The sequence below is a fragment of the Podarcis cretensis genome (assembly GCF_951804945.1).
Source record: "Podarcis cretensis genome assembly, chromosome: Z".
Classification (NCBI taxonomy): Eukaryota; Metazoa; Chordata; class Lepidosauria; order Squamata; family Lacertidae; genus Podarcis; species Podarcis cretensis.
In genome coordinates, this window is record NC_137184.1 from 23,436,437 (window position 1) to 23,463,181 (window position 26,745).

The following is a 26,745-nucleotide window of genomic DNA, read 5'->3' on the forward strand; positions in this document are numbered from 1 at the left end:
CTGGTGGGCGGTAAGGAAATTTTACCATCAAGAAAGATGCATTAGTGGGCGCTAGGTATAAAAAAGGTTGAATACCCCTGAACTAGATGGCCTGTTGCCCTGATCCAGCAGAAAGCTTCTTATGTTTGTATGTGTTTAAATAAGGGGATAATGCCACTGTGTGTGGGGGGGGAATAGTTGCCAACAGGGTCTCTGAACGCTACCTCTGGGCAGGGATCCAGAGGCCTAGTGGGTCAAATACCGTCCTCCAAGCCACACCCCTCAGGGGCCCAACTTCACACTCTCCTTGAGTGGTTTTGCATGGCTGGAATTCAGCCTCAGACCCTCCAAGTGTCCCTATTTTCCAGGAACAGTCCTGGATTTACAGAAGTCATCCTGATTTCTGATTTGATCCCAGAACGTCCCACTTTTCCTTAGGATGAACCCTGAGCTGACTGAAGGCAATCCTGTATAGGGAAACTTTTTAAATGTTTTATTATGCTTTTATTTATGTTGGGAGCTGTCCAGAGTGACTTGGGCAACCCAGTCAGATGGGTGGACTATCAACATTAAAACAACAACAACAACAACTTGAATAGGACATCCCTATTTTCACTGGACAAATGTTGGAGGGAATGCAATCTTTAATTCTGATAATACCTATTGCTTGCTTGAATGGAGAATAAAGAGGGGTGTATGCGAGGGTGTACAGAAACTAGCCAGCCTACTGCTCACAGATAAAATGTATATTAATTGCTCTACAGTGGTACCTAGGCTTACATATGCTTCAGGTTACAAATGCTTCATGTTACAGACTCTGCTAACCCATAAATAGTACCTCAGGTTAAGAACTTTGCTTCAGGATGAGAACAGAAATCACACGGCGTGGCAGCAGCTGGAGGCCCCATTAAGTGGTGCTTCAGGTTAAGAACAGTTTCAGGTTAAGAACGGACCTCCAGAATGAATTAAGTTCTTAACCCGAGGTACCACTGTACTTACTTACTTCTGGCCCTGCCCACATGTGGCCCCTAGCAGGGTAGCCCAGAAGGGAATGTGATCCTCCGGCTGAGAAAGGTTTCTTCGCTCTGTACTACACTATCAGATGAGCGAAAGGAAGGTATTGAAAATCTGCTTCAAAAGTGCACTGTTCAACATTTTGGTGACATAGATGGGCTCTTGTTCTTTCACACACTAAAACAGAGGCTAGAGAATCATGCAGCAAGCAGTGTATTATGTAATTACTGGGCAAATCCACAGTGATCTATTGCTGAGTGCCTCTGATGGAGACAGCATATTGTAACAGCTCTCCAAAGACAGCACAGGCACTTTAATAATATCCTGTGTAATTTAGGGACTGTTGATACCCATCAAAGCAGCACATTGCCTAGGAACAGATCACGGTTGCTATAGCTTGGGTTCTCCTGATTGCTATGGGCACCACCCAGATCTACCCAATTCAGGATAATTTATACCTAATCTGCAAATCCTCAGCCTTAAATAGATTCTCAGACAGTTGTAAACTCAGTCCAGTTTTTCAAGGAACATGTGAGGTCATCCAGCAGGCGTCACCAACCTTTTGGGGTCTGTGGATTCACATTTGTAAATTCTTGTGAGCGTCACCCACCCAGATGCTGCAACCCATTCTATCAGCTACTGAATAAATGTGAAATTCATTGGTACTGTTTTGAATATCACCGTGGTATTATGGTATGTCATTTTAGGGGCTGAAACTTACTTTTTGCAAATTTCTTCAGTGAGGGGTTTTAAAAATATGTTTTGGGGTATGAAGAATTCAAACCTGCTTTTAATTTTTTTGTGATTGGACAACATTTAGCTTGGTAAATCTGTGCTTGATGAAAAAGCACTTAAACTGCTCTTGGTAAACCAAAGAATTTTAATTTTACCTTCTGAAAATGTCAGGTAATACTAAATAATAATAGTAACAATAATAGATACTAATAGACACTAATATACAATATAATTATCTTCTCCGATAAAGAAAACAATGCCCGACCTGAAGAATTTGGAGCAAATGATTCAGCAGAGGAAACACAGCCCAGAATAACTAAGGAGATAGTACAAGAATACTTGGCTAGTTTAGATGTATTCAAGTCTCCAGGGCCAGATGAACTGCATCCAAGAGTATTAAAAGAACTGGCAGATGTGATCTCAGAACCACTGGCAGTCATCTTTGAGAATTCCTGGAGAACAGGCGAAATCCCGGCAGACTGGAGGAGGGCAAATGTTGTCCCTATTTTCAAAAAGGGGGAAAGAGAGGACCCAAATAATTACCGCCCAGTCAGTCTGACATCAATACCAGGGAAGATTCTGGAGCAGATCATTAAGCAAACAGTCTGTGAGCACCTAGAAAGGAATGCTGTGATCACCAATAGTCAGCATGGATTTCTGAAAAATAAGTCATGTCAGACTAACCTGATCTCGTTTTTTGACAGAATTACAAGCCTGGTAGATGAAGGGAACGCAGTGGATGTAGCCTACCTTGATTTCAGCAAGGCATTTGACAAGATGCCCCATGATATTCTTGTAAAGAAGCTGGTAAAATGCGGTCTTGACTATGCTACCACTCAGTGGATGTGTAACTGGCTGACTGACCGAACCCAAAGGGTGCTCATCAATGGTTCCTCTTCATCCTGGAGAAGAGTGACTAGTGGGGTGCCACAGGGTTCTGTCTTGGGCCCGGTCTTATTCAACATCTTTATCAATGACTTGGATGATGGACTCAAGGGCATCCTGATCAAATTTGCAGATGACACCAAACTGGGAGGGGTGGCTAACACCCCAGAGGACAGGATCACACTTCAAAACGACCTTGACAGATTAGAGAACTGGGCCAAAACAAACAAGATGAATTTTAACAGGGAGAAATGTAAAGTATTGCACTTGGGCAAAAAAATAAAAAATAAAAAAATGAGAGGCACAAATACAAGATGGGTGACACCTGGCTTGAGAGCAGTACATGTGAAAAGGATCTAGGAGTCTTGGTTGACCACAAACTTGACATGAGCCAACAGTGTGACACGGCAGCTGAAAAAGCCAATGCAATTCTGGGCTGCATCAATAGGAGTATAGCATCTAGATCAAGGGAAGTAATAGTGCCACTGTATTCTGCTCTGGTCAGACCTCACCTGGAGTACTGTGTCCAGTTCTGGGCACCACAGTTCAAGAAGGGCACTGACAAACTGGAACGTGTCCAGAGGAGGGCAACCAAAATGGTCAAAGGCCTGGAAACGATGCCTTATGAGGAACGGCTAAGGGAGCTGGGCATGTTTAGCCTGGAGAAGAGGAGGTTAAGGGGTGATATGATAGCCATGTTCAAATATATAAAAGGATGCCACATAGAGGAGGGAGAAAGGTTGTTTTCTGCTGCTCCAGAGAAGCGGACAAGGAGCAATGGTTCCAAACTACAAGAAAGAAGATTCCACCTAAACATTAGGAAGAACTTCCTGACAGTAAGAGCTGTTTGACAGTGGAATTTGCTGCCAAGGAGTGTGGTGGAGTCTCCTTCTTTGGAGGTCTTTAAGCAGAGGCTTGACAACCATATGTCAGGAGTGCTCTGATGGTGTTTCCTGCTTGGCAGGGGGTTGGACTCGATAGCCCTTGTAGTCTCTTCCAACTCTATGATTCTATGATTCTATGATTCTACTTGGTAACCATTTTTAATGATTTCTATGCAATTTTACACACATTGTACTTACCTGGCAAAAATTAAATTATATTAATATAACAAAAATATCTTCTGAATTCCCAAGTCATGATACAACTTTTTAGCACCCTTTGTTTTAGAAAGTTGAAAAATTCAACATGCTTATTATCTTCCTTAGTGGGTTTTGCAAACTGCTGTTCTGAATAATGCTTTTCATAGGGTAAGGTGGGATGAATTCATGAAAACAAAGGGAAAGTGGCCTGAAAAAGTTTGGGAACCACTGAGATAGGCCTTTGGGTCTGATCCAGTCATTATCAAGGACTCTCAGAGCTTGTGGAATCAATCAACTTGTGAAACTGCACACTGCAAACCCTCTTCCTCAAGCCCACCCCTTTTTAGCATTCAACTTTGGCAATATTCTACCTAATTGCAGAACAACTACAGCACCGCAGCTGCAGTTTGGGCGGTACCTGCCGCATCCTGCTTGATATTCAGTTCACTACCGTTTTTCCATCTTCACGCCAGCAGTCCCTTCAGCAACCCACTTCCTCACACATTAATGTCAGAGGGATCAAGTACATCAGCAGCAGGCCAGAACATAAAATAAAAAATCCTCTTTCTCTGCTGCTAAACCAGGAAAGCCAGCTTGATGCCCTTCAGATGTGGACTGCAACTTCCACCAGCCCTAGTCAGCATGTCCAATAGTCCAGGATGATGGGAGTCAGAGCCCACAACATGTTGGCTACCCCTGTGCTAAGCCTGGGTCTGGAGGGTGGTGTTCCCAAGACGCTGGGCATGCTTTGAAAAATCCACTGAATCAAACTAGACCCTCCACCACTCTGCATTCACATGCCAGCCTGACACCCTTGCAGGTCACAGATCCTTGGTGTTTTAATGCACTCTGAATAAGGAATGAACACACACACACACAATAAGAAAATTTAGGCTGTCCACCATATCTGCTTAGTTTCAGGTAAGCAGTTAAAAAGAAAGAAAGCTTTCTCATTCTGTACAGCTTTCAATGGTACTATATGAAGATTTGATTCTGCTCTTCCTACTAACAAAGCAGGGGCTACCAACAATTTTAGGCCCATGGGAAGGTTTGAATTCTCGAGCAAGTGCTGGAGTACCTCCTCCCTACTCTCCCAGATCAGCCCCCATCTAGAGACACTGACACACAAACAAAGCATGCACGCGTTTACTTTGCTTTTCCAAGAGGCCATGAGTAACAGTCAGATGTAGTAGAATTTATCTGAGCCTTGGAAAGCACATAGAGTTGAAAAATAAAGTTCTACAAAGGCAACACTGCAGAGAGGAGAAGGAAGCTGATAAACAGGGCCATTCCTTCAGCTGGTGAGTGAGAAGACAGGCAGGTCGGGGGTGGGGAAGTGAGTGAGTGGGGAAGTGCCCCATTTGCCCTTATGGACCAGCCTTCCTGGTTAGGCTGAGACAGGTTTCCATCCTAATATCACACAGTCAGCTCAAGGCTGACTAGGGATGTGAAGCCAGGTTTCCTAATCCAACACACAATGTCCTCCTTCATGAAGAAAAAATGAGAAACACACACACAGTCGACTTGCAGCTTACATGCATTTAACCTGTGCAAATTCAGCTTTGCATGCTTGGCTGATAAAAATAAAAATAAATAAAAAGGGTTGGGCATCCGGGGGGGGGGGGGAATCCCACTCTTAATTCCACTCGCCATTGCGCTCACCTTGGGAGAGTGTGTTTTAGCTTTATGCACTACCCCTGGAATGTAACTCTAGCAAAAGTTGAGAGTCACCTGTATATATTTGAGCCATACACACATCACTTTTAAATGGGAAGCAACAAAAATAATCAGAAGCAGGTTTGTGTTGCCTTGTTTATTTTCAGCCATACTGCATGGTTCCCAGCCCCACCTGGAAATGCCAGGGATTGAACCAGGGACATTTGCACACAATGACCTATAGTTCTTCCATACAAGATGATGCTACACTTCCTCCCTCTGGTCATTGCTTGCATGCTCAGAGAGGGCAGGTGGAAAGGCAGAGGCACCAAGGAGTCCCCAGGGTCAACTGTGGGCCCCCTGCACAAATAACCCTCCAACAATGGCAAATCCGGATCTTGACCCTGCGCTGCAGGGTAAACAAATGGAAACCTGCACCCTGTCCCCACTTGTCCTGTCACTCCACTTCCTGACTCTATCCAGTCAAAGTGATGGAGTCGGCAGCTCCTCCAATCACTTGCCTCTTTTAAAAAACACACACACTATGGTCATGCAGACACACCAATTGTTTTTCCCTGCCCCTCCGTGGATCTTTCTTGAACCCACCGCCCTGAGCTGTTTGAGCTGATGATAGACACTAATGTGGCATGACAGCTTGAAACAGCTCCCTCTTTGCTTTCCTTTAAAAAAAAATATTTTAAAAATCTCCCAGCTCCTCCTATGAAACACTCTGTGTCTGTGTATATTTGCTTGGCTACTGCAAGAACATGATGCTAGACTGGATGGGTCTTTGACTGGACATATGTCAAGGAAAAAGGAAAATATCAAAAGGTTTGAACACAAATCTATCTCCTAAAGATTGCAGCAAGGTGGCAGGCACAAAAAGCCAAGTTAAGTACCATCCTAACTTTTAAGATAGATTTTGAATTTTGCCAAATTGGTCTTTATGTTATCAACTTGAAAAATAGATATTTTCTCCTATTCTACGAAAATCAATTATTTCCTAATAAAGTTTGATATGCACACACAAATGTGCTCATGAGCCTAAAGCTGGGAGTCCCTAAACTACACTTTCTGTTCCTGGAATGAAAGTCATTCCCCTTCCATATAAACAGCTACTTTATACAAATCAAAACTGTGACCTCTCTACTGGTTTTTCTGTGGGTGGCATATGGCCTACCACACGAAAGTCAGGAATCACATCTATTGCTCTGCCCACTTTTGCCTCTGCACCCTCCCTCCAGTGATATGTGACCTCTGGAAAGTTGATCATGAAAGAAAGCAGGCCCTGGGCTGCAAAGGATTCCCTGGCCCTGAACTAGAGATACCACTGAATATGGGAACAGATACATTGATGTGCTGGAGCCCCTCAAGAAGAGGGTGGAGAAGAAATCTCCCCATATTGTTCAAGCAGGGACTGCTGCTCACCATTCCTTAACCTTTTGAGCACCTTTGCCAACCTGGTGCCACCCAGATGTTCCAGAGCACATTTTGCTGGCTGAGGTTGCTAGGAGGTACATCATGAGGACACCTTTGCTTCCATTCCCAAAGCATTCCAGGAAGCACAGTTGGCAAGTAGCTGCAGAGAGAGCCAAGTGCCGCTAGGCTAGGCAGAGACATTTCTTTTAACATTGGAAACAAAAACACCTTCAATCACCTCAACAGATTAATGTAAGTTAAGTGTGTATGGGGGGAAGGAACAGACCCCAAAATGTTGGGGAAATCCTCTGCAAAAAGAAGCACAAAATTGCATCCTGTTTTGTTTCGTTTTGCAGGGATTCATTTTGTTTTGCAGAATTTTGGTGAAACTGGAGAGAGGGTGTTGGCCCAGCTCTAGCTCAAAGAACACCCCAGAATAGTAACACAGGTGGCCTTTTACTGAATCAGACCTTTGTTCATCTACCTTAGTACTGTCTGCACTGACTTGCAGTGGCTCTCCAGTATTTCAGACAGGAGTGTCTCCCTGCCCCACCCGAGGATGCTGAGGATTGAGCCTGGGGCCTTCTGCATGCCAAGCAGGTGCTCTGCCACTGAGCTACAGTCCTTGGGTAGTAATCGGCTAATGCATGGGGAAAATATATATTGATGCTCATGAAATGTGCAGAGCTTGAGAAAGAGACATAAGGGGAAGAGCAGGTGAAGATTTCTGGCTCTTCTACACACATGCAAATAAAACCTCAGAGTTGACTGGTGCACTGGCGTTAAAACTAATTAACCCAGATAAATTCACACCATTTCCTGTTCTCCTGTCTGTCATCTCCTCACCTTAGATAAGGAAGGCTGTTGCTTACTGTCATGATTAAATACAGCTCACGTCTCCTCATGCAGCAGTTGACAATCTTCCCCACCACCACCACCCCGAGGAGAGAATTACAGTGTCAGCCATGTTTTGAAAAACAGCAAACGGAAAAGCATCTCCTCTAAAACAAATCGCTCATTCAGCACCCTGCAAGGAGCTGAAAATACAGCAGTTCCAAAGCCAGAGCAAGAAAGAGCACCCCAACCTCTTTATCGCCATGCACCATGCAAACTAAGAGACAATACCGCCAGCAGCCCACCCTCATATTTCGCTCTCTGGAAATGCAGCATTTACACTGCTTCCTTGCATATGCATTTTAAAAAGCAAAGTGAAAGGAATTTGGAGGGGGCATCACCGAGAAGGGACCCTGTCCACAGACACTGTGACTGCCGACTTCTACTCCTCCTTCTGCCTCTAGAAATAAGCAGTAGTTGTTACAGAGAGAAGTGCATCCCTTGTGAATATTAAATGCTTTCTCCCCACAGCAGGTTTGCACTTGCTATTAGCACAGAGGGATGTTTACGAAACCAGCATACTGCAGATGCAGAATTTCCATCTTTTTTTAAAAAAAAGGGGGGAGAGAAAAGAAAGTGATAAGCAGCCCAAAAGGGTTTTTGCTTTTGCTTTGCATAGGAAAGAACATTTAATGCTATTTGCTTGTGTAACCCATGTGGTTAGGGGACAGAAAGAAAATGGTTGCAATTTCTCATAATACACACATTTTTGCATAGTAATTTTCTCTAACATACCATATTTTTCCACGTATAACACGCCCCCATGTATAAGATGCCCCCTATTTTGGGGTACTCAAAATTAAGAAAATGGGGAGAGATTGCCCCCATGTATAAGACTACCCCCCACTTTTAAACATTTTTAAAGTAAAAAAACCAACGTAGCCTTATACACGGAAAAGTACGGTAATATTTTTGCATGTTGTTTTCACTATTATAAGCACTTTAAGAAACATTTTGTCCTGTTATATCCATCTTTTGTACACATTACGCGGCTACAGAATTGCATTGCAACATTTGAAGGAGGGCAAATTTCAAAGTATGGCTGTGTTTTGCTGCACACATTTTTTCGGAAAGTGAAAATTAGGTAAGCCCATAATGCAAACTGAATTGAATTTCTTCCCCATCTCTAGAGACCAGGGGAAAGAAGCTTCATTCATTTGCTTTCCCCCTCACACACTGCCTCTAGTCCCATTCTCTGGCCAGATAAAGCCTTAAGGTTTGGAGGGTATTTGGGGGAGACAAGGGGAATATTTTTCAAACCTCAGATTAAGAACATGAGAACATGAGAATAGCCTGATGGATCAGGTCAACAGCCCGTATAATCCAGCTCTCGCAGTGACCCATGAGAAACTTGCAAGCAGGACCAGAGTACAAATGCATTCTCCTCTCCTGTGGTTTACAGCAACTGGCATTCAGAAGCATAGCTGCTTCCTACCATGGAGGCAAAACATAACCATTGTGGCTAATAGCCACTGATAGCCTTGTCTTTTATGAATTCATTTTAAAGCCATCCAGGTTGGTGGCCATCACTGCCTCCTTGTCAGAGAGAGTTCCATAGTTTAACCATGCCCTGAGTGAAGAATAACTTTCATTTTTTCTGTCATTAATTTTTCAATATTCAATTCCTTGAATATCCATGAGTTCTAGGGTTATGGGAAACAAGGGGAAACTTTCCTCTATCCTCATAAACTTGTGTCATATTACATCTCACCTGCTTGTTCTCTAAACTAAAAAGTCCCCAATGTGGCAACCTTTCCTCATGGAGGTGGGGGGTAGCTCCATTTGCCTGGTCATTTTGGTGGTCCTTTTCTGCTTTTTTCTGAGTTAGTTTTATTCCAGTCAGTCCAAGGTGAACAGGGGCAATCTCACCCACCTCTGGCTGCAACTCCTGGTCATTAGCTAAGTGCCAAACTTTGGGTCTGCATATGTGACCATGTGGGACAGCAGAGTCCTGAGGAAACAGAGAGGACTGTTCTACTGCATATTGCCTATGGGTGAAGTCTAATTGCAATGCCCCTCCCATATAAAAAGAAAACAGCAGAGAAACAGAAAAGCTCCAGCCCATTTTTATGTGTCATCTAGTCTTCAATTTGCAGGGAGTTTTCCACTTGAAGGGAGTTGTCAGAGACCAGAATTGACAGGGACCAGAAACAGTCTGATTTGTCTACCCCTAGTTGGATGCTTCCATCTCTCTCTGAGCTGGGCTTATGTTTGCCGAAAAGAAATCCCTTCATTATACAGGGCTTATCCAGCCTTAAGCTTCTGGCAACTCTGTCATGATGGCATTTACTTGCAGGTAGGTGCTATTGATTTTTAAATAGACCAATATTTGTGTGCTTGAGCAGCCACATTTTTGCTACCTTCCACGAAGATTCAATAGATATCCTTTACCAAGGCGAAGGGCTGCAAATCTTACTGCAGCATTACAAACCTTACAAGGAGCTCCACAATTAGCTGGTCCTGATTTACAGATATTATTTTGGGCTACTGGAGATGGATGGAACCATAAGTGCTCCCATCACCACGCCCAGGCTTACAAACCCCACTTGCCTCTTTTAACTTGGCAGACCTGATTTATAAACCCAATGGAAGATTTTAGGAGATGCTCTAAGAAGTGCTGTAATTCAGGCTCTGAACAACATGCATCAGCAGTCGGATGGAGAACAAGGCTCAAGAGATTTTATGCATTTCAGACAGGACACTCTCATTTGAACTTCATGTGGCAGAGGAACACAGTTGTCAGGGGTGGCAGTCTGAAAGCTAGCAAGTACCAACCAAATATGTAATCATGCTGGGAAAGACTTTATTAACAGCAACTAGAGCTGCACCAGAGAGACCCACTGCACAGCCTAAAAAGTGAGGTTAGAAGAATCAGTAGCTTGATGAGACCCAACATTATGACTAAAATGGCCACCACATGGTAGGGGTGTTTATATGGAAATGCGGCCATATGAATGGGCTGTAGGATGGAGTGCCAAGCCCAGCTTCTTTTCCATGGTGTCAGCTGGGTTTCCCTTTGCAGCCTCCTTTCCTTTGAGCTGCAGCTTTATGAAAGGGCCTGGATCAGTACTAGAGCATCAGCTTTGAATGCAGAAGGTCCCAGGTTCAATCCCCAGCATCTCCAGGTAGGCCTGGAAAATAACCCTGTCTGAAGTCCTGGACAGCTTCTGCCAGTCACATAGGAAGTTACCGTACCTAATTGGTCCACCTAGCTCAGTATTGTCTACAGAGACTAGCAGCTGCTCTCAATGGTTTTAGACAGGTGTCTGGCCCTACCTGGAGATGCGGGGGATTGACCCTGGGGCCTCCTGCATGTGAGGCAGAAGCTCTGCCACTGAGCTACAATATTAAGCTAGATGGACCAATGACTGAAATCTGTGTTATCCACCAGAGAGTCAGTGTGGTGTAATGGTTAAGCAAGTTGAACCAGGGTTCAAATCCCCTCTCAGCCATGAAGCTCCCTGGGTGACCTTGTCACTGTCTCTCAACCTAGCCTACCTTGCAGAGTTGTTATAAAGATGAGGCAGTTGCCTCCCTCTGCCTAATGGTAGAACCAGCCCTGGTGCACAGCACACTTCCTCTTTTTAAGTCCCCACTCATTTGCTTCAAACACCTGAACAGAGCTCTTATTTTTAAGCTTTTAAAAACGCTTTCAGATTCATTCAAGTGCATGGAATATTGTCATAGGAGATTTCCCAAGATTCATTTTAAAAAGCACATGAAATCTCTGCATTAAAATTTTTCTCCTATGGCTCGCAATGCTGACAAGATGATGGAGATGGTAAATTAACATGTTAGCCATGAGAATGCACATCAACTCTAGGAACTGGTTTCATTATCACACAAGGGCAAAGAAACAGTGGATATGGTAATTTATGGTTGGTGCGTTTTCTTCTCTTGAATGAATAGAGAATATGATTTATTAAAGTTGGCTGACCAGAACTATGCATCAGATAGAGCCAGCTCCTGGAAATGGTAATGTTATAGTACAATATGATGCACTTGACAGCATCCCTGGATAGGGCTTGTATACTGTACAACAAGATGAGTTGTACACTGTCACATCTGCTCTCGATGAACAACAGTGTCGTTTTCTTTGTTTAGGCCTTTGCCAACACCGCAGGCAACTAGGAGTTGCTGCCCATGCTTACTCCACTTGTCAACCTACCTCCCACTGGACCCCCTTTGCCAATCCCCATTTTTACAGGGATATATTCTGTCTGTTAGGGATGCGGGTGGCACTGCAGGTTAAACCACAGAGCCTAGGACTTGCCGATCAGAAGGTGGGCAGTTCGAATCCCCGTGACGGGGTGAGCTCCCGTTGCTTGGTCTCTGCTTCTGCCAACCTTGCAGTTCGAAAGCATGTCAAAGTGCAAGTAGATAAATAGGTACCACTACAGCGGGAAGGTAAACAGCATGTCCGTGCACTGCTCTGGTTCACCAGAAGCGGCTTAGTCATGCTGGCCACATGACCCGGAAGCTGTACGCTGGCTCCATCGGCCGATAAAGCAAGATGAGCGCCGCAACCCCAGAATCGGTCATGACTGGACCTAATGGTCAGGGGTCCCTTTACCTTTATTCTGTCTGTTTGTGAGGGTCCTACTGCAAAATGCAGGCAGCCATTTTAATCAAAGCCAAATGTAAATGGAATGACAAGATTCACCATCTCCCTCCACCTCTGTCCCCCAATTAATGGGATTCTTCTCTATGGATTATATTTCAGCTGACACAATAAATGAAGAAACAAGGAGCAATTAAAGGTGGCAGCCTTGGCAGGGAGATAAAGAGGTTCCCAAAATTGAAAACCTTTTTCTGCAAGCCTTTCCTTCCCAGATGTTACTGTCCAAAGTACAGCAAACTGTCTCATCAACAGCTGCAATCCCTTGAAAAGCATTTTCTCCCAAGCCGTGTAAAAATAAAAAAACATCACGCACAGTCAAGCCTAGTAATCCTTTCCATATAGCAAATGAGTACAGGATAAACATGTATAGCCTCTGCACACACTTTTGAAGTTTAGAACAGCGCCTATAAGGTTCCTCTGCAATATACTTGGGATGGGTGATTATGTCATTATCTCACCACTGCCCTAAGGGACACCAGACGTTTCATGGAAGTATGCAAATATTTCTCCTGACACAGGGACCTATCGCCTGCCCTTCTCCCCCATTCTTAAGTTTACATTACTTCCTTTCTCCAGCATGTTCCTCCAGTAGGCATCATATCTCTTTCTCTCTGAATAGGGACTTCAAGGTCAAAACACTGAGTGTTAAACATAAATACATGTGATAATAAAACCTTTTTGTAAACACATTGGAAAGAGGGTGGTAATTCTGAAATAGAGAGGAGAGGCATGTGATTTCTTTCTCTTTTTAAAAAAGATTTGCTGCGTCCACAATTTACCTCCTATCCTAACTGGCAGCACTTACAATAGCCCAAACTGCATTCTCTGTTCAATGATACACCACAGCTGAACTCCGGGACTCTGAATCTGCATGCCACCCGAAAGTCTCAAGGTCTGAGGTTCAGGAGACAAGCTCTAGGCTATTTTTCATGCCTCCTACCCCACATTCCACATACAGAAGCCAAACGTACTTAAAAAGTACAGCAGGTTACATTCGGGGACCCTGTTTGCATAAGTGAAAATTGCGTTACGTGGGGAGCACCCTCTAAATACCATTTAAGTACCTTCTCTGCCACTCTCTCCAATCCAGACCAAAAATACTGTATCCAAAAATATCTGCAACTAGGATGGAGGCTTGGGAGCCAGCTGGAGGCTGGAGGACGCATGGAAAATTGGTGGCTGCAGCTGCACTTCTGCACGCATCAGCTATTTGACGGGGAGGCTGAGCAACATAAACAAAGTCCCACTGTCCCTCCTGTCTCTTCAGGGCTTTCACTACTCTCATTGACATCCTCTTCAGGCTTGGAGGAGGGTCTCTTTAGGAGTCACAAGTACTCTCCAACTCTCGCCCACCATTTCCAGGTTTGAATTGAATTATTTAATTGTTTCCCGGTGATGCATGTATACGCACAAATTGATCACACATAAGTTGGTGGACCATCTCACTTTGTCTGACAGTTGGTCTTACGCTGTCAGGAGAAACCAGGCAATTCTTAACAAAATACACATTTCCACAACCTAGTCTGCAAGCCCTAGACTACAACATGTGCACAGAAGTTCGAAATCCAACCAAGGTGTGAAACAGCCCTGCAAATTAACTGTATATGAGAAAAGCACTTTGTAAAGAAACCAGTTGCATAGACATGCTGCTGAGATCATTTCCATTCTATTGCCACAAAGTATAAGGAAAAAGCAGATCGAAGCCACAAAAATTTTGAAAATTACTTCGTTTTTCCATCTGCAAAAACTAAGACTGCCAAAGGAAGAATATTCCAACAGTAATATCCAACAGAAATGGGGAGGTTAATGTGCTAGTTTTTACTGAGTCACAAAATAATTCAGTGACTAATTGCTAAGAATAAGAACACTTTAAAACAACAAGAATGTGCTGCTGCCGAAGCAAATTATATTTACGCAAGTTATACAGAGTCATCTTCTTCATCTTCTTTCACAGCTAGCTATGCAGCAGATAAATGATGCTGCCGACGCAGTTAGGCACACATTTTCAGATGGTGACTTACTTTATTGAGTAGCAACTGCTCCCCTCCAGGCTTGAGAGGTCTCCATCTACGCCTGCCATTCTTCCCAGCACGATGCACCTCCAAGGTTTTCGACCCCAGATCACTCTCAGCTGCCGGGACAAGTTTCAACAAAAAGTGGGATGAAATAAAAACATATTTGGAAGAGCAGATTTCTTTTTCTTTCTTTTTTTGCAAACTTGTTTCTCCCCAGTTCTCGAGTTCTAAATCTTTTGAATCACCTAGAGGGAATTTGGGCATGCCAACATCTATTCATTGGGCAAAAAAGACTATCAGAGAAAGTTTGAGCAGACCTAGGTTCAAATCCCCCTCAGCTCTGGAGCTCACTGCATGGGGGTTGGGTCAGTTATCACTTTCAGTCTAACCTACCTTGAGGGGGGCTTGTGAGGATAAAATGGGGATGGAGAGAAAACAACATACAAGGAGAGGCAGGATGAAAATTTAGTAAATATTTAATAAGTAATTATGCAGAGGGGGGAAGAAAAGCTCAGAACTCTACAGAACTATTAAAACTCTGCTGATAACTTTCTGCTTGAAACTAGATTGAGGACCCCTCATAGAGGGAAGAATCTATTAAGACATAACAAGAGAAACAGAAAGTGACAACTGGGTCCACCAAGCCATGACAGACTAAAATATTTGTAATTGTGTGCTCCCTGGACAGAGAAAATGGGGCTCCCTGATCCTTCCTGTCCAAGCCCTCACAATGTGACATATTAAGATAGCCACCAATCAAGAAGTCATCCTCCTTAAATTTCTCGAAAAGAGAAAAGGTGTGTACTAAAAACATCCGCTGATGGGAGTTTGGACCATAGATAGAAGCAATAGTTAAGGATTTTGATCCCAATTTCCCCTTTAAGAATATGCAATGTCTCTCAGGATCTGAGTGACCCTTATTAGGAAGGAGAAGAAGAAGAGGAGTTTGGATTTGATATCCCACCTTTCACTCCCCTTCAGGAGTCTCAAAGCGGCTAACATTCTCCTTTCCTTTCCTCCCCCACAACAAACACTCTGTGAGGTGAGTGGGGCTGAGATACTTCAAAGAAGTGTGACTGGCCCAAGGTCACCCAGCAGCTGCATGTGGAGGAGCGGAGACGCGAACCCGGTTCCCCAGATTAGGAGACTACCGCTCTTAACCACTACACCACACTGGCTCCCATCACATTGGGCATCCCAGGATCTGAGAAATGCTCCCCAAAGTATCTGTGAGTCAGCAAGCATGTCCACCTAGAATGAAGGTGTGTTTCCTGCAGGCAGATTATGTTTGGGTAGAACTTCCAAAGGTTTTCAGAAACTCCAAATCTCTTTATGGGATTACCTAGTCCCCACACATTCCATGACATAAAAATCCCATCCCCCTTATTCCCCTCCCCTTTTACCATCAGACTTTTGTTTCAGTAAGTAACTTGTCATTCCATTTATACAAAGTTCCCTCTTTTGTCCACAAAAACAAACCGATTTCCTTTCTGGGTCTTCAAGAGTTATTTTTGTACTATTGTGTTGTGGTGCCTTAAAGATTCATATTGTCCCCATTTTTCTGAGCTGCAATATATTCTTTGTTGTCATTTTGCTCTAGTCGTTGGGCCCCTAGGAGGCACATTAAGTTACCATTCTTTAGTGAGGGAGTAAATCTCCCCTGGTATTTTGTCCTTATTTTAAAGAAGGTTAACCTCCTCTGTTCCCCTGCTCAGATCTCTCTCTCTTGGTTGCTCATTATCTCTATAACTTCTTCTTGAATAATTATGGCTTTATCAAGGCCTCGTAGATGAATAAGAGTGTATCTCAAGGATGATATTCTGTCAATTATTTTATCTTGTGACTGATTAGGTGAAGCTAAGAAAGAGTTTTAAGGGACGCAGGTGGCGCTGTGGGTTAAAGCCTCAGCGCCTAGGGCTTGCCGATCGAAAGGTCGGCGGTTCGAATCCCTGCGGCGGGGTGCGCTCCCGCTGCTCGGTCCCAGCGCCTGCCAACCTAGCAGTTCGAAAGCACCTCCGGGTGCAAGTAGATAAATAGGGACCGCTTACCAGCGGGAAGGTAAACGGCGTTTCCGTGTGCGGCTCTGGCTCTTGCTCTGGCTCTGGCCAGAGCAGCGATGTCACGCTGGCCACGTGACCCAGAAGTGTCTCTGGACAGCGCTGGCCCCTGGCCTCTTAAGTGAGATGGGCGCACAACCCCAGAGTCTGTCAAGACTGGCCCGTACGGGCAGGGGTACCTTTACCTTTACCTTTAAGAAAGAGTTTAGAAATCTTATATGCTCCACAGAAAGAGTCTCTAGAATCATTTTCTACATAGGGTAGGTGCTGCTTTCTGCAATAGTGATTTACATTTTTGTGCTAATCACAAATTCAGGGTTCCTCCAAGCCAATAAGATCAACAATTTCATTATCATTTTGCTTAGGTCTCCTATTCCTCATGGAACAGAGGTGTACAAAGGGGTTTCCAAAGAATCTGATTGTTCCCTGATTCCAGAATTTGTGTCTTTTTACCATATACTCCTTTTGCCACCTGTCATTTCTGAAATGTCACCACAGAGTGCATGATGGCAGTCATAAAAACAGATTCTCTATGCCTATTACGTCATCAATATTAAGAATCCCTGGGATTAGTTCATCCATTTAATGCAGAAAGTGAATTAAGCATCAAACGAAATTCAAAGAACAAAGAAGAGATTTCTTTTCACCCAACCATCTCCATTGCCATCTTGACTGGAAGTCAGATCACTCTCACTAATAACAAACACAACCAGTGAGCGTGCAAACAAAAATGCCTATCATATTCGCCAGATTAGTTTCCATTCTGGACATGGGATAAAAAAGTGAACACTGGGAATTTATGCTCCAGTTTACACAGAAATTATCCAATCTTCTTACTATTGGCCATGCTGGCCTGGGGCTACTGGGGGTTCCAAGTCCAACATCATCTGGAGTGCAAAGGACTAGCCACCCCTGATCTGCAGGAACTCTCTAAAATAAATTACAGAAATGGGGCATGCATAGTCTCTTGCTGCTTTCTGTTCCGTCAGTTCACTGCATGACCAGTATGCACTTGCGCTCCTGTGCATTGGTGCACCACATCAAAGAACCTGGGATACAACCAGGTATATAGGCATGCTATTCAAGATGGCTTTTTTAAAAGCAGTACTTTTAAAACTGTGTACTTGGAAGGGGTGGGAGGGAAAATACCTATGTAAGAACAAAGAATGCTAGCACAATTGGTGCATAGAGGGTGTTTTCAACAATATTGGGGTAAACAATGGAGGGTTTTCTAATGCAGAGATGGAGAATGTGTGGCCCTCCTGATGTTGCTGGACTCCAATTCCCATCAGCCACAGCCAGCACAGCCAGCCAAGGTGATGACAGGTGTAAATCCAGCAACACCTGTAGAGCAACAAGCTTCCCCACTCCCTGTGCTCTTATGTAACAGCGTTCCACTCCAGAAACAAGAATAAAGGTAAAGGGACCCCTGACCATTAGGTCCAGTCGTGGACGATTCTGGGGTTGTGGCGCTCATCTTGCTTTACTGGCCGAGGGAGCTGGTGTACAGCTGTCAGGTCATGTGTCCAGCATGACTAAGCCGCTTCTGGCAAACCAGAGCAGAGCACGGAAACGACGTTTACCTTCCTGCCGGAGGGGTACCTGTTTATCTACTTGCCCTTCATGCTTTCAAACTGCTAGGTTGGCAGGAGCAGAGACTGAGCAACGGGAGCTCACCCCATTGTGGGGATTCGAACCACCGACCTTCTGATCAGCAAGCTTGAGGCTCTGTGGTTCAAAACTCCAAAATCTGGGGGAGAACATGGATGAGAATTCTGGAAGCATTCCTACTGAGGAATCAAAGTTTCTAAAATTAAAAGGTATGATTTGAATTAAGCCAAGAATTAAGCTCCCCCTAGCTAGTGCTGTAAGAAGAGCAGCCTTTGAGATTTCCAGAGAGGCACAGCTGCCTTTTGATAGGGTGCAAAGCCACATCCTCCTTTTTCACACTGTTCTCGCTTGGAAGTGACACACAATGGGAAGCAGAGGCTGCAGAGAAGCGCAGAGACCACGTGCAAGTCCACAGCTGCTGCTTAGGCAGGCTCCTGAGTCAGCAGGCTGCACGTGGCTTCAGCACATCACAAACTGCACATGTGGGGGTTTGTGTGTTCACTCCCTCCCTCCTTTGGGCTTGTCATCGCTTTAAGGGAGAAGAGCGCCTACCAAAAGCAGCTGGATTTGGGATGAATTCCTCAATAAAGTTCAGTCTGTATTTTGCTAAATTTCCTCCACTACACCAGACAATATAGGTGCACCCCATATTTATCTGGGAGTATGCAGCACTGTAATGCAGGCTCTCCTAACCTGGTGCCATCCAGATGTTTTGGACTACAACTCCCATGGCCCCTGAGCACTAGGGCTGATGGGAGTTGTAGTCCCAAACTTGGGGAAGGCTGCAATAGATCTATGACCCAAAACTAGAGGATCTGGCAATGGGTGGGTGGGAAAGGAAAGAGCAGTGGGTTTGAATGGGTAAAACATAGTTCAAATCTTTGTTCAGGAACTCAGGTGACTAGTAAAATTCACTAATACACTGAAATGAAGTCATTCAATGAGATTAATTCATTAAGGATTATTTGTATCACCTCGAGGCAGTGTTCATGGTTCATTACACACACACACACACACACACACACACACACACATTATCCTCACAACAACTCAGCAATGTAGGTTAGGCTGAAAAAGAGAGAGGGAGAGAAAGCACAACTGGCTCACCCAGTCATGCTGAGAAGGAATTACAATGCAAGTCTCCATAGTCCTATCCTGAAACTTAAAATCAATACAGTACAATGGCACAACAAGGGAAAATTGAGATGCAGGCTGTAAACCTGGGGTGGGGAACCTGTGGCCCTGTTGAACTCACTGAACTAAAACTCCCAGCAGTGGCTGGGGCTGGTGGGAATTGGAGACCCACAACATCTGAAAGCAGCATATGTTGAAGAAACAAATAAAAGAAAGATGGACAGTGGATAGCACAGCATTGACAAACCATTGCACAATGCATTTTTTTTTCTGAATTCCAAGGGGAGGCACCCATCATTCAACATCCTCACAGTCATCACTTTTTAATATGCAAAAGGGTCCAGAACCACCCACCTTCAGAGAAACAGCTCCCCAATGTTTCTGATAGCACGCCTGATTGGGAGGAGGGAAGCAACTCAAACAGAGACACAATCTCCAGCTTTCCTCTAAAAAGTGGGAAATACTGCTACTCTGTACTGGGAGGGACTGAATGATGCAAACACACCCACTGCAGAGATATGGAGGAATTGAGCCTAACTTGGGGTTAGCTAATTAGAAAGGAATGGAGCCAAAACAGATAATCATGAAGAGATGAAGTGTGGTAATTATGCTGCATCTGCAGTAGGAATGATGATAATCCAAGCATGTCTGATGCACAGACTTCAGAGGAAGCTGATCAAAGGAGGCAGGCCCAGAGCAGTAACTCATACAGAGATGCAGCAAACAACATTCTCGCTTTCGCTTGTGCCGTGTCTAGAAAACATGAGTTTGAGTGGTTTTCCATTTGACCCACACATTCTAGCCATAGATCTGAGTAGTTTTCTCATTGCCCTGCTCCTTTCCAAGGGAAAATCTGCTCTTTGGTGTTGGATCAGAAAAAATGACAATCCAGGGAATCCAAATTGCCGTTTGCTCCAAATGAACACTAAAGAGTGGGATTTCCCCACAGGAAAACAGCAGAACAAGAGAAACTGTACATAAGCCCTAAGAGTGGTTAATTTTGCTGCATCTCTGCATCAGGAGTTAATGAATGACCCAATCACAACCAATGGATGGACACAAAATTACTTGCTTCCAGCAGAAATCAACTGAAGAGGAAAACAGGAATAGTGATTCATGCAGAGAAACAGTGGGACTTCCTCTATGGATGGGAGCTTTGGGCTCACAACAGTCTTTAATGAATCCATTTCTGAGTTTGGGAATCAATGGGATGGGGCATTACACTTGGACCAGGGAAGACCTAAGTTCAAGTCCCCTTTCAGCTATGAAGTCCACTCACATACTTTCCAACTAGCCTACCTTATACAGCTATTCTGAGGGGGGAAATGGGGAGGGAGATGGAGAGTAAGACCCATGTTTTCAAGCATTATTTTCCATTTTGAAACCTTACTTTCATGGAAATCATGTGTCAGAACTTCAACCTCAGGGGCATGACTGGAAGAGATTTAGCCTTTGTACCTCAACCAGGACTTAGCTCCAAAGATGATCAAAGGAGCATAAGAGGAGTCTGACTGGATTAAGACCAGAGTTCACCAACTTGCCCTCCAATGTTTCAGACTATGGTTCACACAGCTGGGGCTGAAGGGAGTTATAGTCCAAAACATCTGGAGGGCACTGTGTTGGTGAAGCCTGGATCAGACAGAAGGCCCATCCCATTCAACATTCCCATCCTCATGGTGATGAACTCAGGTGCCCCTGAGAAGCCTAGAAATGCAATGTAAAGACGATAGCCCTCAGCTGCTGTTGCTCCCAGCAGCTGGTATTCAGTGCCTTGCTGCCTCTGAAACCAGAGATGGTATATATCACTATAACAGCTTGTAACTTCACTGTGAATTTGTCAAATCACCCTCTAAAGCTAGCAGCCATGCCATGTCTGTTGGCAGTGAATAACTGAATGTTGTGTAAAGAACTGTCTATCAATTTATTTAGATGACCCAAAGAAGAAGGGGAAATGTGCCCTAATGCACTTTCTCTCCACTGTGCACAATTTCACAGCATTCTATCATGTTCCCTCGCCACCATCCCTTATGCACCCCCCCCCCCGTTGCAACCTCACCTTTCAGAGCAAAGAACTTTGCTTCAAAACAGTCCACGCGAAACATTACTTACCACCAGTGCTCAACAGCAACTTCCGCTGCCGGCCAAGCTGATCCAGCCCCATTGGGGTACTTTGGGAGAGTGGCACAGACTGGCATCTGTCCAAGAGGAGTTTGAAAGGTGGAGATTCTGGTGATGGATGAGTTGGGTGGGACAGTGGCTGGGAAGGGGAGGAAAGCAAAACAAACGGGAGTTAAATTATTTCCCCCAAAATTGCAGGAGTATTAAGAAGGCATCAAGATGCAGGTATAAGAACATAAGGAGAGCCCTGCTGGATCAGGCCAAAGGCCCGTCTGGTCCAGCATCCTGTTGTCATAGTGGACAACCAGGTGACTCTTTTGGGAAGCCCACAAGCAGGATCTGAGTGCAACAGTGCACTCCCCAGTTGCAATTCCCAGCAACTGGTACATGAAGGCATACAGCCTCTGATAGTACAGCATACAGAACATGGCAGATGTAGCACAGCCATTGTGTCTAGCAGCCATTGAAATCCTTACCCTCCATTAATTTGTCCAAAGAATCACAGACTGATGCGGGACTGTGAAGAACTAGACTTAAAACTGGAAAAATGAGAAACCCAGGGAACCTGAAATCAACGTATTTCCTGATCTCTAGTTTCATGTTTAAGGTTCAGCTCCACCTTGAAGAAACACTTCTCATTTTATTTTTACAGACACCACTGAGCATTCAATCTTATACATCATTTCTTGCTTGCAGACCCTGTTTGATGATAAGGATTGCTGTGTAATCTGATTGCAATCACTGTGATAAGAAATTAAAGGATCATGCTAAACATTCAGCACCGACAGATTCCAGCTGGTTTTGCTTCTTAGCAAGGCATTTTCTCCAAGTTTGAAATCCCAGGAACAGTAGCATGTTTGGTGCAATGACCTTGAATGTGGATCCTGTTGTGGCTGTTGCTTTGGCTTCCAATCACATCTCCTCTGCTCAACTCCCAGTGCATACAAATAAGGCACTTTCCCATTTGCTTCTGTTCACTGAAATTTCCGCAAAGTTCCTGACTCCCACATTATTTACCGCGCCTGAACAGTGGCATTCATTGACAGCGGAGCAGGCTCAGATACAGGCTTTAGGATTGATTAGTTAGCACTGCATCAATCTACTCCGCTGTATTTGTGCCTTCTTTAATGTAATAGTATATTGGCAGCAACAGTTGGCCATAACAGAATTTTCAGTCATTAAACCTCACGTCAGCCTACTGTATTGGAAAACTGACAAGTACTGGTGAATAAAAATAGGTAGGGAAGCTATTCTAAGGGTATGATTGATTTGTGGTTAATAAACCACTTCTGAATTTCAACAAAGGCTGGCTTTCCTTTTGTTCTGTTTGATTTTGGAGGTTTGGTCTTTCTAAAACAATTATTATAGGTCTTCCAAGCTTGTTACAGAGAATTGCATAATGGCACCCGTAATTCTGTAGCCCACCAACATGGTGGCAATCTCCTATGGGTTTTCAGACATTGGGTGACCCTTCTCCCCTGCTGTTCATGTCGTCCAAGGCAAGAGGAGGGAAGGAAGATTACTGAGTTCGTGGTGGGCTGGTGACCTGTTCTTGGTTGGGTGGGTCACATGATGTTCAGATGTAGTGATACCATGTTGGACTTGGCTTAAAGTCCCACCCAGCTGCATCTCTCATTGAGTAACCGTCAGGCCACCCCAGGCTACCTTCAGAATTGTTTTGTGGGTAAAAGAGGGGCAATTCCCCTTGTATACTGTATTGAGCTTCTAGGAGGGCACGTGGTTTACAAGTGTAATACATATTCACTTTCCCCAGATTGACCAAAGGGAGGGATCATTCATTCAGTGGAGTCTCTTGTTTCTCAATCAATAAAAAAATTGTTTTAAATAACTTGTCCCTCACCAGAGTAGGTAATGCACTTATGCCATCAATCATCTTTTGCAGCTATTGCCCCTATGAGGCCTGCTGCTTTCTGTGGTAGGCATGATGGGCAAGCTTGAGAAAGAAGAATCTGCTGAAAAGAGAGGAAGACTGTGCAGAACCCTGAATGCTGGTTCAGTGCTGCTTTTATAATGGAAATGAAGTCTTGCTTTCTGCATTCTTACTTTGAGAGGTTTGGAAGGCTGCTGGATCTAAGAGGTTTTTAAAAGGCTTCAAGTGTTTCTAAGGAACTTGGGGAGGAGGGAGCCAGGAAGGTAAGAGCTTATGCCTGCTGCAATGAGGAGTGGAGCCTTAAGGGGCATAAAGCTTAGAGACGACAGCGTCTGACCATGCCTCATGGGTCTGGATGCAGCCTGATAGACACAGCGAGGTGGTGATGAAATAAATAGAAGCACAAAGCAGAAACCAGGCTGCCCATGCTTATTGAGCATTTTTATTTCTTTGCAGAGAGATTAGATGATGTTGGCTATTTAATAAGTGCTTATCCTGAGTTCTTTTTGAAGATTTTATATGATGTTGTGCCATAGAAACTGTTATCTCACATTTCCCAATGCATTTTCCTGTCACTTTCCTTATTGTAGAAAGTTTGATCATTGGAGGAAGTAGGTTTGTTGGAAGAATAAGGAACTGAGACAGACCAAAATCTACATATCCACCCATCCCTATTTGTATCAAGGTTGTTTTTGTGTATGCATCTTCTGTGTGATCTCCTCTTTTTGATACTGTTTATCTGGCCTTATTATTATTTATTTAAATATATTTAAAAAAATCTCACCCAACTGATTGGGAAAATTATACTTCCAAGATCCCTAAAAACAAAAATCCTCATTTGACCATCAGCCTGTAGAGGGCACTAAAAGATTACAATGAAAAAAGTTGTCTGTATTTTTAACTTTATTTAACTATCAGAGATATAGATGCATTAGATTGAAGGCTCAGTGAGAGTAAAAATAATTCTCTACATGTACCTGATTTTATGTGAGAGCCTTTCCCCAGTATTCTTTGCATCAAGCTGTTGGAATCCATTTCCTCAGTCCTGGGCAAACCTGCCACTGGAAAGCTTAACGTTACCATACAATCATAGAATCTAGAGTTGGAAGGGGTCCCAAGGATCATCTAGTCCAACCCGCTACAATCACAGCTAAAGAATCCCTGACAGATGGCCATCTGACTTCTCTTTAGAAAACTCCAGGGAAGGAGAGCCGACCATCTTCTTTACAAAGCAATAGCAGAATCTTTAAAAAAAAAAAAAAGTGTCCCCAGATTCTTTGAAAAAAATCTGGTAACCTTAGTGTAGAGCTCTCTCCCCTCAGGGGAAGCAGAGGAGGGGTTTGATAAGCCGAGGGGGGAACCTGAACAGGAGGGCTCAGCCTTGCCACCTAGAACTAGGTGCTACCTTTGCAGATGGGACCCAGACCCACTCTGAAGGAGTGCATTCAACAGCTTCAACATTCCCATAAGGTGAGAGAGTCTCATGAGTGAGTATCCCAGATCCTGCCTTTAAATGCTGCCAAGAGGTGCAGGAAAACTTGTTGGGATAACTTCATCACTTCCATACAGCTCTGAACTTCTTGCCCTGCTCTTGAACTCCTGCATTGTGACTCCTGAACACTGCGTCTGCTGCCGAACCTCTACAACTCCTTGCCTGAATAAGTATATCTTCCTTATGTACAAATAAAAGTTGTCCGTCTGCATGTGTTGGACAAGACACCAAACTGCACAATTTAGTTCCAAACTAGGTGTCATTTTAATTTTCTGAATGTAATTAACCTGCTTTATTTTTAAAGTTTTAATTGCAGCTGTGCATGTATGGAAGAAATCAGGACTGTGCCGCATGGATGATTAACCCTTTCCCCCACTTGCCTGTGGTCTTGATGACATACCCACATCCACACCAGAAAGCATGAATGGGAGATTCCCCCTCAAAGCTAGAATGAAGCTTATGGGCAGATAATTTTCATCTGGACTGGAGTAGGAGGGCAAAGTCTTTTTCAAAACTCTCCCACATACCACAAGCCTGATCCTGATGTTTTTCCCTCTCTGAAAGCTGAGATTAAACTTCAAAGTGATGCCCATTGATTGCACTCACACCAATAAAGTAAGATGTTATTTGGCTCTTAGAGCACACTGCACTGCAATTGCCTTGCCAAATGAGCACAGGGTTGGGAGGAGATAGCCAGCACCAGGTCATTCTGTGACACCACATTCCTTCTTTGTACTGGCACCCTCCCTCTCACATCAGAGAAGAAGCTGTAGGAATGCAAACTAGACCAGGGTCATTGCTAGGAACTGAAAAGAAAGAGTGGGAGAATCTGTCAATTTCCCTTTCTCCCGGTTTCTCATTTTTCCAATATTAAGTTCAGTTTGCCACATCAGTTTGCAATTTTTTTAAAAAAAGTCCTTGTGAAATTTACGCAGCATTTTAGTGTGAAATTCTCATGATGTACACATTTTTGTATGCAATGCTGCCTAATACACACACTTTTGCAAAGCATATTTCCCCGAATATTTACATCTGCCTTAACATAATTCACATATGTATGTTGTTTCCACTAAATGTACCCCTTTTAAAGCACACTTTACCCTAAGCATGCATATTTTTGCACTGATTACTTGTCCGGAGAACTGCAAGATTTGGAGAAAATGTGAATTTCAAATGATAGCTATTCTTCAGTTTGTGTATTTTTTCAGAAAGTGCGAATTAGGAAGGTTTACCTTTCAGTGTGAACTGAACCAAATTTCTCACCCATCCCTAAAGTCAAGGCAGTGCAGATGCACCGGCAGAGCCAGTCTGGTGTGTTTGCTCCATAGCAACCTCCTCGCTGCCTTACCCCTCCCCATCTACTTCTGGGTTAGAAGCAACAGAAGTGCGACCAACTAGAAGTCTGGTGCATGGAAGCAACCCATTATTCTGTCTGCTGCTGATTATTGGTAATTATTTTTTAAATGTGCAACTGCAGTAATTATAAAATTACTGTGCAATTTTTATTATTTGTTTGTTTGCTTATTTATTTTATTTCTATTCCACCTTTTTTTCTTCCACAGAGCTCAATGTGGACACAGCTTTTCCTCTCCCCATTTTATCCTCACAGCATCCCTGTGAGGTAGGCTAGGCTAAGAGACAGTGACTGACCCAAGGTCACCCAGTGAGCTTCACAGCTGAGTGGGGGCTAGAACACTTGTCTCCCAGGTTGTAGTCCAGCACTCTAACCACTACACCACATTGGGTCCTCAAATCTGGGTCAAATCTACACAAATCTGGGTCATCTCTTGTCTTTTTTAAGGGATGCGTTTCCTCTTTTTTAAGCAAGCCTTCCTAAAACAATTCTTCTACGATTTGTCAAAGCAGTTTTTCATTAGGTCTAAATGGGGAAAGTGTGGTTTAAATTCTGTCTACAATCATGAAACAGCAACTTGCAATCCTTACTTGTAGTCAGAGCTGAAACCAGGATTTCCTGATTCAGATACTAATAGGAAACCACGGTATAACAAACATGAACAATATTGCATCAATGTGCACAAAAGAAGGGAGGATTCATTTTTAGTCTGATAAACCATGGTTTATCAGACTGGGATTACTACATATGAACAGGGCTAGACAGTAAAAATGCAAAACAAAAAACGC

General features: G+C 43.8%; 1 protein-coding gene across 3 annotated transcripts in view; it reads right to left on the reverse strand.

The window, feature by feature from the left end:
- ARHGEF9 (Cdc42 guanine nucleotide exchange factor 9) overlaps positions 1-26,745 on the reverse strand; it is a 289,965-nt gene that overhangs the window by 192,478 nt on the left and 70,742 nt on the right. For all 3 annotated transcript variants that reach the window (XM_079961599.1, XM_079961597.1, XM_079961600.1), the window contains exons 3-4: positions 21,212-21,359; positions 14,307-14,416 (exon numbers count right to left, since the gene is read on the reverse strand). In XM_079961599.1, the coding sequence (XP_079817725.1) occupies positions 14,307-14,416; positions 21,212-21,359 (258 nt within the window). The remainder of the gene's footprint in view (positions 1-14,306; positions 14,417-21,211; positions 21,360-26,745) is intronic.